General features: G+C 35.2%; 1 protein-coding gene across 1 annotated transcript in view; it reads left to right on the top strand.

The window, feature by feature from the left end:
* Positions 1-14,297, top strand: part of LOC110679428 — a 50,842-nt gene extending 36,545 nt beyond the window's left edge. The window contains exons 8-11 of the mRNA XM_021853965.1: positions 10,156-10,302; positions 10,368-10,642; positions 13,880-14,047; positions 14,111-14,297. Of these exons, the coding sequence (XP_021709657.1) occupies positions 10,156-10,302; positions 10,368-10,642; positions 13,880-14,047; positions 14,111-14,217 (697 nt within the window). The 3' untranslated portion in view covers positions 14,218-14,297. The remainder of the gene's footprint in view (positions 1-10,155; positions 10,303-10,367; positions 10,643-13,879; positions 14,048-14,110) is intronic.
* Positions 14,298-17,352: the final 3,055 nt, after the last annotated feature.

Here is a 17,352-nt window from a genome sequence, read left to right as displayed (position 1 = left end):
AATCAGATGTTACGTAGCTACGGAACACTTCCTAACTACTAAATGAAATCAATCCGATATTCAGGTAATGCCTATTTTTGTGCTGTAGAGAACGGAAAGTCGGTCTTATCTGACTAATTCTAGCCATCGGCACATATCGTTAGAATTTTTTTTTTTTAATGTTCGCTAGAATCCATATTCTAGGACAATTGAAGCTATACCAGTAATAGCTTTTATACCATCAATCAGTTTATGTACAATACAGCTTTCATACAGTGTATGCAATTACAATTACAATTATCGGATTTTTCCCAGTCCAAGTATTTAATCATTACGAAAAAGAGAACCCAATCTGGCATTGTTCGAAAGGGCTTTTTCAAGAATGTTATTTAGTTCACTTTGACAAAAAAGATCTAAATAATATTAAAGCTTTAGAAAAAGCTAGGCTTATGTTTAATGTCCGTGTGACATGGGAACATTTCCAGAAACCTGGAGGAAATTACCAGAACCCCACTCAGTGCCATCGGTGGCAAAAGTGGGGTCATGGAACAAAAAATTGCCGCGTGGATGCTAAATGCATGATTTGCGAAGGTTTTTCTCACGCTAAGGACGTCTGTCCAGTGAAGGAAGATACCGATAAGTTAATATGCGCCAATTGCGGGGCAATCATGAGTCCAATTTTTGGGCTTGCCCTTCGCGTAAGCAAGTCGTCGAGGCTCGTGCCAGGCAGATGAAAGATAATATCCGTTACAATAACGGCCATTTCCGGAATTTTCCTGGTAGAGTTTCGAACAATGCTCATTTTACAGTTAACTATCGCTTGATTAGGAATCATACCCTTCAGGAAGATTACAATCATGCTCATTCACAAATTAATTTTAATCCGTCGGGTATCCGTTCGAACCTTTTAATTCCGAATGTATCTACCCACGTAAAATACTTTGCCGATATCGTAGCAGGTAATTTGAACTCCTCCCCTATTCATACTATTCAACTAGTTTCGAATCAAATGGGGAAAACCCTGCCACCACAAGAAAGCTCTACTCCGCCTCTTCGTCTAAATTAAAACGGAAAATAATCAGATAATGTACCCACTTCAAGTGATATGTCTGCCTCTGATTTTAATTTTCTAACTGAACAATTGAATCTAATGATTGGTGCAATGTTCAAAAATTCAAACGGAAAATAATCAGATAATGTACCCACTTCAAGTGATATGTCTGCCCCTGATTTTAATTTTCTAACTGAACAATTGATGCAATGTTCAAAGCCACCACTATGACTGAAGCAGTCCAAGTTGGTGTAAAAATTACTAATCAAATTGTCATTGGATTACGTTTTCATCATGGATCCAATAAATAATTTAAATATTTTAAATTGGAATGCTCGTTCTTTGAATAGTAAAGAGGACGAGCTGTTTAATTTTCTTACAGCTAATAACGTGCATATAGCAGTTATTACTGAAACGTATTTGATCCAAACTCAAAAGAGATCCTAACTTTTTTGTTTATCGTAATGATCGACTTCATGGGGCATGTGGGGGAGTTGCAATCATCATTTATAGGCGTATAACTGTTTTCGTCATTTGAAACTAAAGTTTTTGAAACTTTAGGTCTTTCTGTTGTAACACAGCTTGGTAAATATACTTTCATAGCTGCCTATTTTCCTTTTCAATACTCTGGACAGCAAGTTAATTTGCTCCAAACTGACTTGCGCAAATTTACTCGCAATAAGTCAAAAAAAATTGTCATTGGTGACTTTAATGCCAAACATCGGTCATGGAATAATTCTCAAAGTAATTCCAACGGCAGAATTTTATTTGATGAGCGCTCTTCAGGATATTTCTCAATTCAATACCCTGATAGCCCTACGTGTTTTCCTCTTCCAGAAATCCATCTACGATTGACTTGGTCTTAACCGACTCTAGTCATCTTTGCAGCCAATTAGTTACTCATGCTGATTTTGATTCTGATCATGTTCCTGTTACTTTTCAAATACATATCCCATGAAGCGATTCTCAATCCCATCATCTCCACTTTCAATTATTTTCGAGCCGACTGGAATATATATGAAACATATGTTGACTCTGATCTTGATGTTAACATTTCTTTACAAACAAAAATTGATGTTGACAATGCTCTTGAAACTTTAACAAATTCCATTGTTGAAGCCAGGAGCGTTGCAATTCCAAAATGTGAAGTAAAATTTGAATCCGCGATTATAGACGATAATCTTAAACTCTTGATCCGTCTTAAAAACGTGAGGAGAAGGCAATTTCAACGCACTCGCGATCCTGCTATGAAAATTATGTGGCAGGATTTGCAGAAAGAAATCAAAAAACGTTTTTCACAATTAAGAAACAAAAATTTTGAAAATAAAATTTCTCAATTTGACCCTGGCTCTAAGCCCTTTTTGGAAATTATCTAAAATTTTGAAAAAAAAAACTCAAAAGCCAATACAGTCGACTCTCCACATCTCGATGTTCTACATCTCGATATCTCTCCCTATGTCGATGATTTCATAAGTCCCTTCAGTCTGCATACATTTTCACTCTCCATATCTCGATATCCTCCTTATCTCGATATCCCCATATCTCGATGTGTTTCTGTTGATTTTTCGTTCTCAATTTTCTCTCCGTACAGTGGCTCAATTTCATTTTCGTACGGGGCACTGTTTTCATATCAAGTTGGTATAAAACTATTAAATGGTGCATGGACTTCGATATACTTTATCAATAATGAAGGTTATAGGTGTCGTCTATTGTTTGGCAATGACAAACTGTATTAATTTGCTTAAATCTTTGGAATAATGGAAAAGTATTGAGAATGTGTCTATAATTGACCCAATTCCATATTCGTACACCTAACAAAAAAGAAATATACAGCATTCAATACTAATTTTTAATGGACTAGATGACTACTTAAGCTCTTCGTTGTGTTGTTCAGATGCAGTAGAATACATTTAAAAAATTTATAAACGGATATATTTGAAACTTAAGTAAATTTAAGAAAAATACCAGTTTTCCCATGTTTTTTGCTAAAATATTCGGTAAGTCGAAAAATAAATTGCATTTTTTCATCATCACTTCCTCAAGAATGATAATTGCGAATATTGCACAAGTTTCAAAAAATTATAATCAGTTCAGGAGTAGCTAAGAGTGGATATCGACAACTTATACTTTTGAATCTTAGGTAATATAATATTCATAACAAATCCAAAACCAAAAATTTTAGTCAATTTCTTTATGTTTGGCTCCTAAATGTATATACATAATCCATAGTTAATGCTCCTATCAAAACATTGCGTAATTATCATTTTTAATTTACATTTTACTACCAAACATGATTATAGAGATTTATAGAATAAATATTATTGCCATAACCGCAACACAAACGTGTTTTTAAAATGATGAAAACAACAGGATATATTCTATTAAATAGTGTATCAATGCTTTCTGCTCATTCAAGTTATTTTGTATTTTTCTTATAAAATCAATAAATTGCAAAATAGGGTGCTATTTTGAATATAATTTTAATATTATTTCAAAGATAATTGAATATTACGATGACATCAATTATATGGAGGTATGTACAGCGTAGTTTAGGGTACTTTATTGTAAAACGAAGTTCGTAGTTCAAATTATTTTTACAGACAAATTCGAAATTAATATTTACCTGTTGTTTAGAATGAAAATTTGGTTTATATTGATTAAAAATATCATTTTAGAAGAGTTTTGAACTTATGGCACAACAATTTTCTGAACTCAAAAGGGATAAAACTGTTTATGATTTCTGTGCAGTGTATATATTTCAACTAAATTTCTATCAGAGCTTACGAGTATAATCTATAGATTGGATTCAATGACAAAAATAAACGTAATTGTTCGAATTATTGGATTTTATAGCAAAAATCATTGGAAAACTGGCATTTCTCATAATTTTACCTAAATTTTATATATGTCCACTAATAAATTGCCCAAATGTATTTCACTACATCTGAACATCATAATAAAGCACTTCAGTAATCAAATAGAGCTTCTAAATTTAGTTTTGAACGTTGTGCATTTGCATTTTGGTAGGTGTACGAATATGGAATTGGGTGAATTTTAGACATCAATTCAATACTTTTCTATTAATCCAAAGATGAATGTAAAAGGAAATATTTTGTGCTTGGCAAACAATAGATGACACCTATTACCTTCAATGTGGATAAAGTATTTGTAGCTCAATATTTCATTTAATAGTTTTTTACTAACTTCATGTGGAATCAGTATCCTGTACGAATATGAAATTGGGCCACTGTATGTCGATATGACCAATATCAAAGATTACTAGACCAAAGTTTTGGGATGCAAAACAAATTAGGAGCGCAAAATGACGTCTGTTTGTGTATTACTTTCTTGGCAACGGGGGGTTTTTAATCTAGTATTCATAAAAAAATAGTTCTTTGTCTCGATCTCTCCCTATCTCGATGGTCCCTTCGATATCGAGATGTGGAGAGGCGACTGTACCAGCATTGAAAGAGGAAAACAAATTATTACTAACCAATTGCGAAAAAGCTCAAAAACTTGCTATGCAGTTTGAAAGCGCGCACATTTTTAATTTATGACTTACAAGTCCAATTGAAAATCAAGTTACACAGGACTTCGAAAACATTCTCAATCAAGAGAATGTTTTCGAAAATTCCTGGGAGACTGATTTGAAAGAAGTGAGAACTGTTATTAAAAAATCAAAAATATGAAAACTCCTCGCGTTGATGGAATTTTCTACATCCTCATCAAGAAATTTCCAGAAAGTATCTTATCATTCTTAGTTGATATAGGGTAAGTGTTCCCTTAGTTGTGGGTGGTCCTATAGTTACGGTATTGCCGTTTTCACTGATTTTATTGCATTATCCACAGAACCGACCCTGCCAATCGACGTATTGGCTTGTTGATACACGGAATAATTGAAAAGAGCGATCAAATTGTTATAAAACTGATGAAATATTACTAAAATTGCTAAAACTGTTCTTGCTTGTACCGGTAAAGTGTTCCTATAGTGGACGATCCCATAAGAAAACAACGTATACCGCAACTATAGGAACACAAATTAAAAATATACCGCAACTAAAGGAACACTGTATCAATAGTGAAGGTATTATTTTTCACTGTCATGCCGTGGATTACTGCGATGAAATCATTTTTCTCATTAAGTCAATGGTCGGTACTTCCCGTTACAACATCAACATGTGCATTAATAGCGCTTCTTGGATTATGGCGGTTAAATGAAGATCAATCGTGCTTAGTACCTCCACTATTGGTACATCTACCCTATTTAACAAATGTTTTCAATTAGCATATTTTCTTGAAAAATGGAAAAATGATAAGGTTGTACCAATTTCAAAACCAGACAAAAATCCTGCAGAAGCTTTTAACTATCAACTGATTGGACGATAGCTTTCCTCCATCACACAGTTAAAAATAATGAAGATTACACGTCATGTAAACTTCATTTATGCCATGTAAACACGAAATCATGTAAATTTAAGTCCGAAATAATGTAAAAATGTGTTATATGTCATGTAATCACTAAGGATCCTGCTGGATTACATGACATATAATTGAAGTTTACATGTCATATCATGTAAATGACCATGATGCTCCCCGCTCCAATTATGTGCATTATATGTCTCAGAAATTTACACGTTTCGTTCGAACTGTGCAGTATACTTTTTGAAAAGGTCATCTTGAACAGAATGATGGTCCACATCAACGAAAATTCATTTTTTTTTGCCAATGAACAGTTTGCATTCCGCCATGGACATTCGACCACTCATCAACTTTTACGTGTAACAAAATTGATTCGTTCCAACAAATCTGAATGCTATTCTACTGATCTTGCTCTTCTAGACATAGAAAAAGCATTCGACAGTGTTTGGCATATGAAGGCTTGATCGTAAAATTAAAAAAAAATTAGAATAGGGGTATTCACTTAACGGCGTAAATCCCTGCGTATATGATGATAAACTGGTTATCTCAAATATTTAGTGTAAGCAGCCAAAGAAATATTTCAAGTTGTTGAGATTCAACAGTCAATCGATCCAAGAATGCGTTGGTCATCATAGCAACTGCCATGAAAAAGCTACGCTATTAAGAAACAAACAACAAATTTCGGAACCGAGTACCGTTTTGACTCATATTCCGAACACTTAAGGTCAGCAGTGACTTCAAATGCATCTGATAGGCATAAATTAGGCGATATTTGTGAAAATTTAAATTTCTTCACAAAGTCTAACCCTTAGCTGTTGGATGTACCGAAAAAAATATTTATTTAGACTTGTTTACTATTGTTTTTACGTTAAAGTATGGAACACCATTTTGATTCAAATACCGAACACTGTGTTCATTCTGTCTCATATTCCGAACACCTTGACTCAAATTCCGAACAGCACGAATAAATCTTATTCAAATGAATTATTTCGCAAATAAATTTATCTGAGCTAGTCTTACTGGTCTTGAACTAGAGAATCATCACTACTCCAGAACTATAAAATAGATTTGAAGACGTTAAAATTTAATTGCAATTGACAGCCATTTCGTAGTGATTTGATGACATATTTCAGCGAAACATTTCAACCAAGTCGCCATACAAAAACCGAGTGTTCGGAATATGAGTCTGTTCGGAATTTGAGACAAAACGGTATGAAAAGTAACTGGAAAACGTTGATGCGAGTAGGATTGCCCATAGATTTGGGAGTTTTATTTTAGAAAATGGCTGGGGAAAATTACGAAATTACGTTAGAATGTGAGCATGGACGTAGTATAAATACTTTTGAATGAAAAAGGTACATTTTTGCCGGATATTGCTCGTTTTGTTGAATGGTCACAGTGAGAAACGAAAGTTAGTTTGGTGACAGAAAGCTATGTCTGTCTCGCACAATTTTTGTTCTCGCCCGCAACCGAGTTGTTATTGAGCATACGGGTGGATTTCCACGTTATATAACAATGTTACGATGAAGAGAAAATCCTCCACTATCTCTAAGTGGTGATAGTTTTCAGTCTGGTTCATTAATTTGCTTAGAAACAAGGAGCCGCACACTTGGCGACCAATGGCCTTAGGGCGAGATCACAGGTTATGCGAGAAGTCTAAGTATTCTTATGTCTGAGTCTTGACCAAACTGAACGCAACGCGAATTGACTGCAACTGTTTGCCATCGAATTTGGTTCTAGTCGATAGAGACGTTCTGAATTTGTATTTTAGGGATTCAAGACCGCGTTGTTTTCGGTTCTGGGACAAATAAGAATTTTCATTTGAGTTCACTTGGAAAGGGAGTTATTCAGAAGCGGTCTTAGCCATTTTGGTTCTTGTGGCATCAGTAGGTACAATTCGTCGAACTTCGGTGACGATTGTGTTTGAACTCTGGGTACCGTAAAGCAAAAGTTGAACGGTCTTCAATAAAGTTTGGTTGACTATTGGTTCAAACGCTGCGAAAAAAAATGGTAATTCAAATAAACAATCTTTTGACAATCCTGATATTTGGTTGGGTAACTAGGTTATATACGTCTTATTTTTTATCGTCTGGGACCAGAAAAGGAATATTTCGTTTGAAATGTTTCATCACCAATAACTCAGTTTACGCTACTTTAAGTGAATACCCCTAATAATTCAAAGTTATCTGTCAAATCGTACACTTTAGGTTAATTATCAGAGCTCCAGGTCTGAAAGACTTTCTGTAAGAGCTAGTGTTCCTCATGGCAGCATTTTGGGACCAATATTATACAATATTTTCACATCTTACTACCTGAGTTACCTCAGGGACGTCAGAAATCGTTGTTTGCGGATGACACAGGCCTCTCCGCCAAAGGACGAAGCCTGCGTGTCATCTGTAGTCGATTGCAAAAAAGTTTGGATATTTTTTCTTCATACTTGCAAAAAATTAAAATTTCCCCTAATGCTTCCAAAACTCAACGAAAAATATTCCCACATAAACCAAAAGCTTTTTTATTTGAAACCTTCAAGTAGACATTTTGTCACAATGAGAGGGGTTCCAATAAATTGGTCAGATGAAGTTAAGTAGGGAAAGTGTACCAGTTATGGCCATAGTGGTTACCTATTTGGCCATATGTGAAACTTCGCTAACTTTCACATTTTTGATATTTTTGAATGTTTTAATATCAAGATGCATCCTTTATCTTACTCCTAAATCATACAAAACTTTTCAAAATGTGAATAAATTTAAGTTATCACATATGGCGAAATAGGGAACACTATGACCATAACTGGTACATCTACCCTATCTAGGACTCATGCTAGGTAAGAATTCAACTTTTAAAAATCAATGAGGGCATTAAAGCCAAATGTAACAAATATGTAAAATGTCTCTATCCCCTTATTAATAGAAAATCAAAACTTTGTCTTAAGAATAAGCTTTTGATATTCAAACAAATTTTCAGGCCAGCCATGTTGTATGCGGTACCAATATGGACTAGGAAGAAAGCTCTGCAGAGAATTCAAAATAAAATTTTGAAAATGATTCTGAAGCTTCCTCCCTGGTATAGTACCAACAGAGCTGGGAAAGGTAATAGTAGTAGGCTTGAGTTTTTGCGAAAATCCCGTGGCTCTTCTAATACAGTAGTTCAAAATTGTGCAACGGGTGTTTTACTATTTTCAAGGCATTTTGCCCACAGCAGCGATACGCGTGGGTTTCACTGGCTCCGCTGACTGTGATTTGCTACGTTTGCCTACTGTAGTGTGAATTTCAGAACTTTTCCCAACTCTGAGTACCAATGAGTTACATATAATATCCATTGTTGAAACATTGGAATAATTGCCAAATAAAATAATTAATAATTTCAGGCAAAAATCGTTACAATCTTCTATTGCCACGATTAATGCGTTATATATTTAGGTTAAGTTAGGTTAGGTAAATTTAGAACGTGTTTTTTTTTTCTCTTATAAGCAGGTGAAATCCACTCACCTGTAAAATATCTGAACTGCTACGGCAAATGAAATGTAATATGTTGTAAACAAAATGTTAACATCTAGATATGAATGTAATGTTTGGAATGATACTAATAAAGAAATTAAAAAAAACGGCTATAGTTTGATCCGGAATTGTGATGTTATCGGCCTTAGCAGTCTAAGTAGCAGCAATAGTAGTTTACGGAACAAGTTGCTGAATGATGATTTTTTATTTTTTTTAATCGAATTCTGAAACGAGTATCGTACAACATTTTTTGCAATTTCGTAGAAGACCACTTGAGGGTATCAGAAATTATATCGGAATGCATTCACCATTATTTTACAATTTCGGAATATATGTTGTGTTATGATTCATAACGCAACTCAAAACAGTTGTGTAATGAAAAAGCGTTGCGTAATGAATTATTACAGCAGTTATTTCAGTTGCGTAATGACTATTCCCGCACTGCATACTTCAGTACAGGAAAGTAGGCTGTTTCATGATAGATTGGCGTGATGGAAAACAGCCTATTACGATTAGAAATTTTATTAAAATTTTATTAAAAATTTTCGCCGTGGTGAGTTGAAGTACATTGTATCAATAATGTTTTACATAAATTTTTGTTTGAAGTTTTATTTGGCTTTGTTAGAAACACTTGAAAAAATGGTTGAATTCGAAAAATCTCGTATTTTTCTCTCCACATTAGACAACATCACGAAGTAATAACTCTTCAGGTGTTTTAAATAGTAATAAAAATAATACATTTTAGATTTATGAAAAGATAATCCCTATTCTCTTGGATAGGTAACCCTATTTTTTATGTATTCATGTTTTTCGTAAATATAAGGATTTGTTTTTTGACCATTCTCAAATCGACCACGGATGGAATCGGATTTTTAGTTCGAATACAAATTTTCATATTGTTGCTCATAAACATATTTTTTTCAGATTTTTATTATACGCACTTTCTGACACAGAACCAACTTTGTTAAACAAAGTCGCTTGAAAATAACGCGAGTTGTGCAAGACTGATAAGAGATGCATAAAAAATGTTACGTAATCAACACATTAATAATTAAATTGTTTAAAATCAAATGTGTAAAAATCAGATTTTTATCATCACTGGTCTTGAAATGGCAGTATGATGAAGTCGTGCACATACTTTCTGGGATACCCTATAGGTCGAAAATTAGTGCTTGCCCCTACTTTAAAATGCCCCATTTTCCTCTTTAGAGTCAAACAACAAATACGAGACAGTGAGAAAATGAAGAAAAATTTAGAAAAGCGAGAACATCAACGTAGCATTACCCAGATAGAAGCGGATATAGCAGAAATGTGTCACGACGAGTTAGCCAATGATTTCACTCCTGACGAAATACGGTAAATTTCAGAAAACAAATGAACAAATTAACAAGAATGATATTATTGTGTTTTTTATTCCACAGCCGAATTGAAAATTATCGCTTAGTCGAAAAAAAGATAAATGCCGAGAAAATTAAACAGAAGGAGTTATTGGAGAACAAATCAGATCTGAAAGATGCAAGAAATATGCTCAAATCTGCATTTCAACATATATTAGATGTTCTCAGAAATGTGGATAACGGGGTAGTCAATTCGTTTAAATCAGAAAGTGCAAACCCAGATTCACTTTTGGATTTACCATATTTTGATTTCAACCAAGTCATGAAGAATCCACCACCAAAACTGTTAGAAGGAGATCGTAAGTAGCTCTACTAATAATTCTCGCATTACTTATGATCTCGCCCTAAAAGCCATTGGTAGCCGAGTGTGTAGCAAATCAATGGACCAAGATAAAAACTATTACCACAGGGATAAGAAGGAGGATCTCCTATTCATCGTAGCATTGTTTATTAACATGTAACTCCATTCGTTTGCTCAGTAACAACAAGCTACTCACTTGGTAACCATTGACTTTTAGGGCGTGATCATAAATTAAGCAAGAATTTCAATCCATTGCGCAACCTGCCTGCAAATCAAATCCTAATCAAATAATGTACGATCCTAATCCAATGCCTGCCCCACACATTAGCAATCGCAATTGCAACGAAATAGAATCTTCGCAAATCATTTTGTTCCATACCTACTGCTTCTCAATCACAATAAGTTGGTTCACCACTGGTGCTTGAATGCCTGCGTATATTTGTGTTTGTGTTAGGATGCTGGCGTGCATGAGTGCAAAATTAATAATTATCGTGTTAATGGACCAATGCACGTGTTCACTAATTTGACGTTTGTGCGGTGCCGAATTCATTCGTTGCCATGGTCACGTAAATAACACGGCACCGCTCAAACGTCAAGTAGTGAACTCTTGCATCGGTCCATTGATTAGGTACCGTCGATGGGGGTGACAATGGGTCTAGGGGGTGAGATTGGGTCAAAACGGAAAAATATGATTTATGAAATATTTCAGCTAATAACGCTGATATTACTAAAATTAATAATCCATATGTTAGGGAACATATTATTACACATAATTCTTCACTATATACATTTTTAGAAATAGTAGTTTTTGTTTACTACATCAATAAACTTGTGTGTTGGAACTAAAATAAATTTACAACATTGAATTTCTCCTGTACAAAGTATCACGCATGTACTTTAACCTCTATCGTTATATTAGTAGAAGGTTGAAAGTCTTTTCATTACACTTCACACGTATTTTCTGGAATCTATTCGATTTTTCCACAAAAATTTCATTTTTTTCGGTACGGTGTCTAAAACATAAAAAATGGGGGTGACATTGGGTCAAGCAAGAACGATAGTAAATGAAATTGTAGGTCCACTTTTTTGACATCTTACGGTGCCAGGTGTTTTATTTTTTCATTAAGATGTGTTTATTCTTTCTAAATACTGCATCTCTGAAACATCGAACAACACTGTAAGGTCAAAGTACCCTTTAAAGGGTAAAAAAGTACCCTCTTTGAGAGAAACTAGTTTAACTCATAAAAAGAGTAAAGGGCCTTTACTCTTTAAAGAGTAAACGGCTTGTACGTCAGATCAACGAGTAAATTTTACCCATTATCCAAAACATATTTTGTAAGAAACAGAGTAAAATTTACTCTTTTTTGTAGATGAAAATCTTATTTAATTTTTAAATTCATTTTCACAGAATAATCAACAATAAAATCTCATAAATATAAACAAATTTATTCAATGCATAATAAAATATACTATTTCGATCAATATCTCCATGCATCCTCTTCATCCATCAGGGATTGAGTTTGTTTTGGACCTCTAAAATGGCGCTGGAGATTCTTGTAGAGTAAAGAGCAGAACATTCACACGGGATGTACTCTGCAGCTGTAAAATTGGATTGTTTTATAGATGAAACGGCAATAAAAGCAATTCATGTACCTACCTTTTGGACGTAACCGCATTTCTGCTAATTTATTTAGATATTACGGGAGACAACTTTGAAGCACTTCCCTAACACTGCCGACCGATTCTTGTCAAGTAATTTTTCACCCATTAAAGAGTAAATGAACGGAATATGTAAAAGGGCACAAAATACCCATTATTTGAAATTTTGAAATACCCATTATTTTGACAGCTGCATATATCAGCAAAAAATGGGCATTTTTTATTCTTTAAAGGGTAATGCCGAGTTTACAGTGAAGTCTACTTTAAGATTTCGTGCATTGAATAACAATACAACGCATTTTGACAACTTCTCAAACCAGCAAGTGTGTTTCGTGCGCAGCAACATCGTAAAATATTATCAAATGGATTTTTTTTTATTTAATTATTTATCAGTGTTTTCATATTATAGAAACGTCTCACGGAAGTACAAATGAGTTGGATCGCTGAAATACCGGGATTATGACGTCAACATTCTGAATGAAATGTATTGATCGTGGAATGTCGCACCGAACTTTTACTATTTGCGGAGGTTTAAAATAATCACTGTTTCAGTACACCTTTGAGGAAACTGAACAGGCTTTATGGCAATGGGGATGAGATTTTGAAGACAATTTGAGGGAAAAAAACAAGAAAATTTATGTAAACTTGACGCTTAATGTTGGGTTTACATATTACTTCTCATAACTCTTCAATTTTTTGGTGCAATCGTTCTTTTAAGTGGGTTTATCATGCTTTTGAAACATCTTAGATATCTTTTCGTCTTGTTTGCATCGTATTTCATCAATATTTTTCAGCTGTGAATGGTTTTGCAATCATATTCTCATAAACAAGTTATTTCAATTACAGTGACCCAATGTCACCCCCTCTATGGGGTGAGATTGGGTCACTTTTCTTCCACTAGTGGTGACGCTGTGAATGTATATTTGTCTTTAATTTTTTGAACAGTTGTTTATGTACCATCAAAGTACATACACACCAAATTTGAAGTTTATTGAAGTTAAATTGCGATAGTTATTCAATAAATAAATTGCGCATATCCCTTTTTGACCCATTCTCACCCCCAACGACGGTACATGAAGCGAGTTGTGTCGCTTTCTTACAATTATCCAATTTTTCTGTGCTTGCGTGTGTTTGTGTTTGCCTGCTGGAGTGCTTATGTTTGTGCTTCTGTGCTTGCATTTGCATGATGGCGTGCTTTTATTTGTGCTCGAGGAGTACAACAAACAGAACATGCGTACTTGTTTTTGTGTGTGTGATTGGATTTGCGATTTTATGGACTCTGTTCAAATTTCCATCGTAAGGTGCAGAGCTATTTGGGCACTTCCATGATTCCTTTTAGCAAGTGGGGGTTTTTCTCTGCCGAATCATCTGAAACTTTGTAATAAGAAGCACTTCAATACGACGCATATTGTGGTAAAATATGAGCTCAGTAGCTTTCAAAAAAACCCACTGCCGAAGTGAATCGAAAGTGCCTAAAATAAGATCCGGCTCCCTACATACTGGGGGTCTGACTTCAGAAACTTGCACTTTGATGATTATGGGATATGGCGAACTTATGTTTCTTCATCGTTTATAGTTTTAGTTTTTATTTCGAAAGCAAAAACTAAAATATCAAATCTTATGAACATCTACCGAGACGTTGAGCTTACATCGAAGCAAGATATATTGAATTTAAAGTATCAGAGTAATATTCTCGAGGAGTACAACAAACAGAACATGAAGAGCATGAAAGACATAGGAAAATGTGAGATTCGACTAATTAATATCCTATTCTACTAAAAATAACATTGTTTTACTTATTTTTCAGCAATAATGGAAGATATCGTTATAGACGACCCAAATGTGTACAGCAGAAAACAAATAAAAGCAATTAGTGCAAACATTGTGGAGAACAATATGAAACGTGAAGATTGAATCATCAACTGCACTTAATCATACTTCCTAATTTTTAATACAAATAGAATATCAACTATTGTCGTTTTCGTTTTTAGGAACTGGATCGGTGATCAACACATAACAAACCAACGTGAAGCAAATTGTGGTTCGGTCGAATCTGAACCGGGTTGGGGGTGAAACTGTGATTCAGAACGGGTTGCGCCAATTCCAACCTAGGTGAAAAAACGAATTCGACATATGTTGACGAGTACCTTGGTGTGCAAACTTCCAATATCATGTAGAAATACACAGCGTGTCGCTTTCAGAAATGTTCCGGTACTTCACAATTTTGAGGCACAGGTCGCCAAATATATATAAAATACAGTGCCCGATCGATTTTGGTGACATGTCACAAATATTCATGTTGCGGTGCCAAAATCGAACAGTTATTTTTATTGCGGGGAAATTTAAAAATTTGGATAGGCTCGGAAATAAATAACGCGCAGTGGGCTATCTCCGCATAGAACAAAAATCACATAGTGTGCGTTGAAGGCTGATTGAGAAAAAACATCGATCAATCACTCCTTTTCACATCGTTGGTTTACCTATCATGTCCTAGGAGAAAACTTGGAAAATGAGCTTTCCAATTAATTCCAAAACTCTTAAGACACCAATCCCTCCATGAGGATGCTAATTGGAATCGCGTAGATGGAGACAGTATATGAGGCAGATGAGGGAAATCGATTTCATGAAGGCATCATGTTGCTTTTCTGTTAAAGTGCGTAAAACACAAATACCGAATCAAATTATTGTTGGTCACATTCTTACTCATAGAACAAATAGGTTCAAATCCTATTTCCATCTGCGCTGTTAGGTTGTGTATTCAATCATAAACTTTAAATACAAGCGTAGGCAAATTTATACTGGCAGAACTGCACTTCACAGCGGAGTCTCAGAACTAAGATTTCGTGATAAATGTTGGGTAGATGTATCAATAGTGGAGGTACTAAGCACGATTGAACTTCATTTAACCGCCTTAATTCAAGAAACGCAATTAATGCACATGTTAATGTTGTAACGGGAAGTAACGATCATTGACTTAATGAGCAAAAAGATTTCATCGTAGTAAAACACGGCATGTCAGTGAACAATAATACCTCCACTATTGGTACACTGTTCCTTTAGTTGCGGTATATTTTTAATTTGTGTTCCTATAGTAGGACCACGTGATTATTGAGCTGAAATCGAATTCAGGTTAACTTCTGCGTTCATGAGTCCTCTCATGGCGTAGGGGTAACGCGCCCTAACTAGAGATCAGGGAGTCGTGAGTTTGATTCTCACTGAGAAGACGTGTAACTTTTTCGCAAATCTTCACATCAATTTGTCCATCTAACCCAATTGCAAATTATATGTAATGTTTAGCTTTTCGGTAGTTGTTAAATATTTCGTGTTGATAACTAGATCAAGATTTAAAAATTGTAAAATAATGGTAGAAGATCGAACATGATTGAAATACTGCTTAACCCGTAGGCTACGGGGCTGACAACCAAAATTCAAATTGCTCGTATTTGAGCATAACTCCATATTTTTCAGTGATATTTTGAGGATTGCTTCACTAATAGTTGTAGTTTCATGAGTGAGGGGAAAGTATAGATTCAGAGTATTGTGGACAAAGTTTTTCCAGAACATCTCTGGGTCAGGAATGGTAAAAATCCCATAAACTTCCTTTTAGAACTCATTTATCATTTGGAAACAAAATGTTTTCATACAAAAAGTGAATAGACCCGTTGTTTGTAATAAGTTACGATGCAGCAGGATATTAACAAAAAATAAAATAAACCTAGGATAATGCTAAGGCCTCCAAAACATTCTGAAGTTTTTACCATAATCTACACAGGTTCATGAATTATTTTAAGCGAGTGGGCTGGCAACACTGAAAATCATCGACAGTGACTTAATTGGAGTGCAAATTATTACAGTAAATTGTGATCGAAATCAGATTAGTAAAATCGTACTATTGCGATTTGCTTGAAGGCGAAGCTGTTGTGCTGGGGTCCACGATATAGTTTGGCTGAAAAACAAAAGCACCGACGTTATTCTGGTAATGATAGATTTGCAGTACAACTCACGATCTGCATTATACATTATCACTCAATACGTTCTGCGATCTATTGAAGTAGTGGTTGGTGCTGACGGTCACTCTGGAGTGGTATTACACACTGATACCTACTGTCCTATCATTGTTTGCGATTGGCTCAACACATTTGCGATTTGTTTTGATCGGTCGTGTTAAGTGGTAAGTACCACTGATCTGTTCGGTTGAATGATGTATGAAGATGAAAGCGATATCATTTGTTATGTCTGCGAAAAATCAGAGGTCAATTCGTTACTAACAATTGAGTGTGCCAATTGTAGCAAATGTGCTCACTTCAGGTGTAAAAAGCTGTTTGGGAAAGCCGTCGCTAAAGCTAGGAAGAAACCGTACTTATGTTCAGTCGAATGTGCAAAAATCCATGCCTGCACTGATGAAAAATCTCCGGCATTAATTTCCGAAATACGTTTGCTTGGACAGGCTATTAGCGAGTCGCAGAAAGAAGCAGTTATGGTCAGGAAGGCTCTCGAGCTGACACGGATGCAGTTAGATACTCTCGTCAAAACAAGCAAAGGCATTGAGGATTCGCAACAGTTCCTATCAAATCAGTTTGATGATCTGAGGGCAAAATTTATCGAGTTTCGTGAATAGATCGACGTGATGAAGGAAGAGAATAATAAAGCCAGAGAGGAGTTCAGAGATCTGCATCAAAAATATCATGCACTGCTTTCGTCCGTAGACTCGATGGAATCTAAACTGCGTAGCGTGAGTCAGGCTGCTGTTGTCAACAAAGTTGTCATTCTCGGTTTGCCGCTCACCGATGATGAGGACCTAAAAGCAGTCGTCTGTGATGTTGGCACCGCAGTAGGGATCGAGTTGTCTCCATCAGTCATCGAAAACGTGCAACGAATTTTCAGTAAACGAAATCAAAATTCATCGGTACCCATATTGGTGTCCTTCTCTAATCATGCAACTAAGGAAAAACTGTTTGAGTGCAAACGCAGATATGGAACATTACTTGCATCCACTGTATCGAGGAAGTTCGAGGGATCAGCTGACCGCGTAATTATTCGTGATGAGAT

The sequence above is a fragment of the Aedes aegypti genome, chromosome 3 (assembly GCF_002204515.2).
Source record: "Aedes aegypti strain LVP_AGWG chromosome 3, AaegL5.0 Primary Assembly, whole genome shotgun sequence".
Taxonomy (NCBI): Eukaryota; Metazoa; Arthropoda; class Insecta; order Diptera; family Culicidae; genus Aedes; species Aedes aegypti.
Note: the sequence above shows the minus strand (reverse complement) of the source record. Positions and strands in the feature narration are given on the sequence as shown.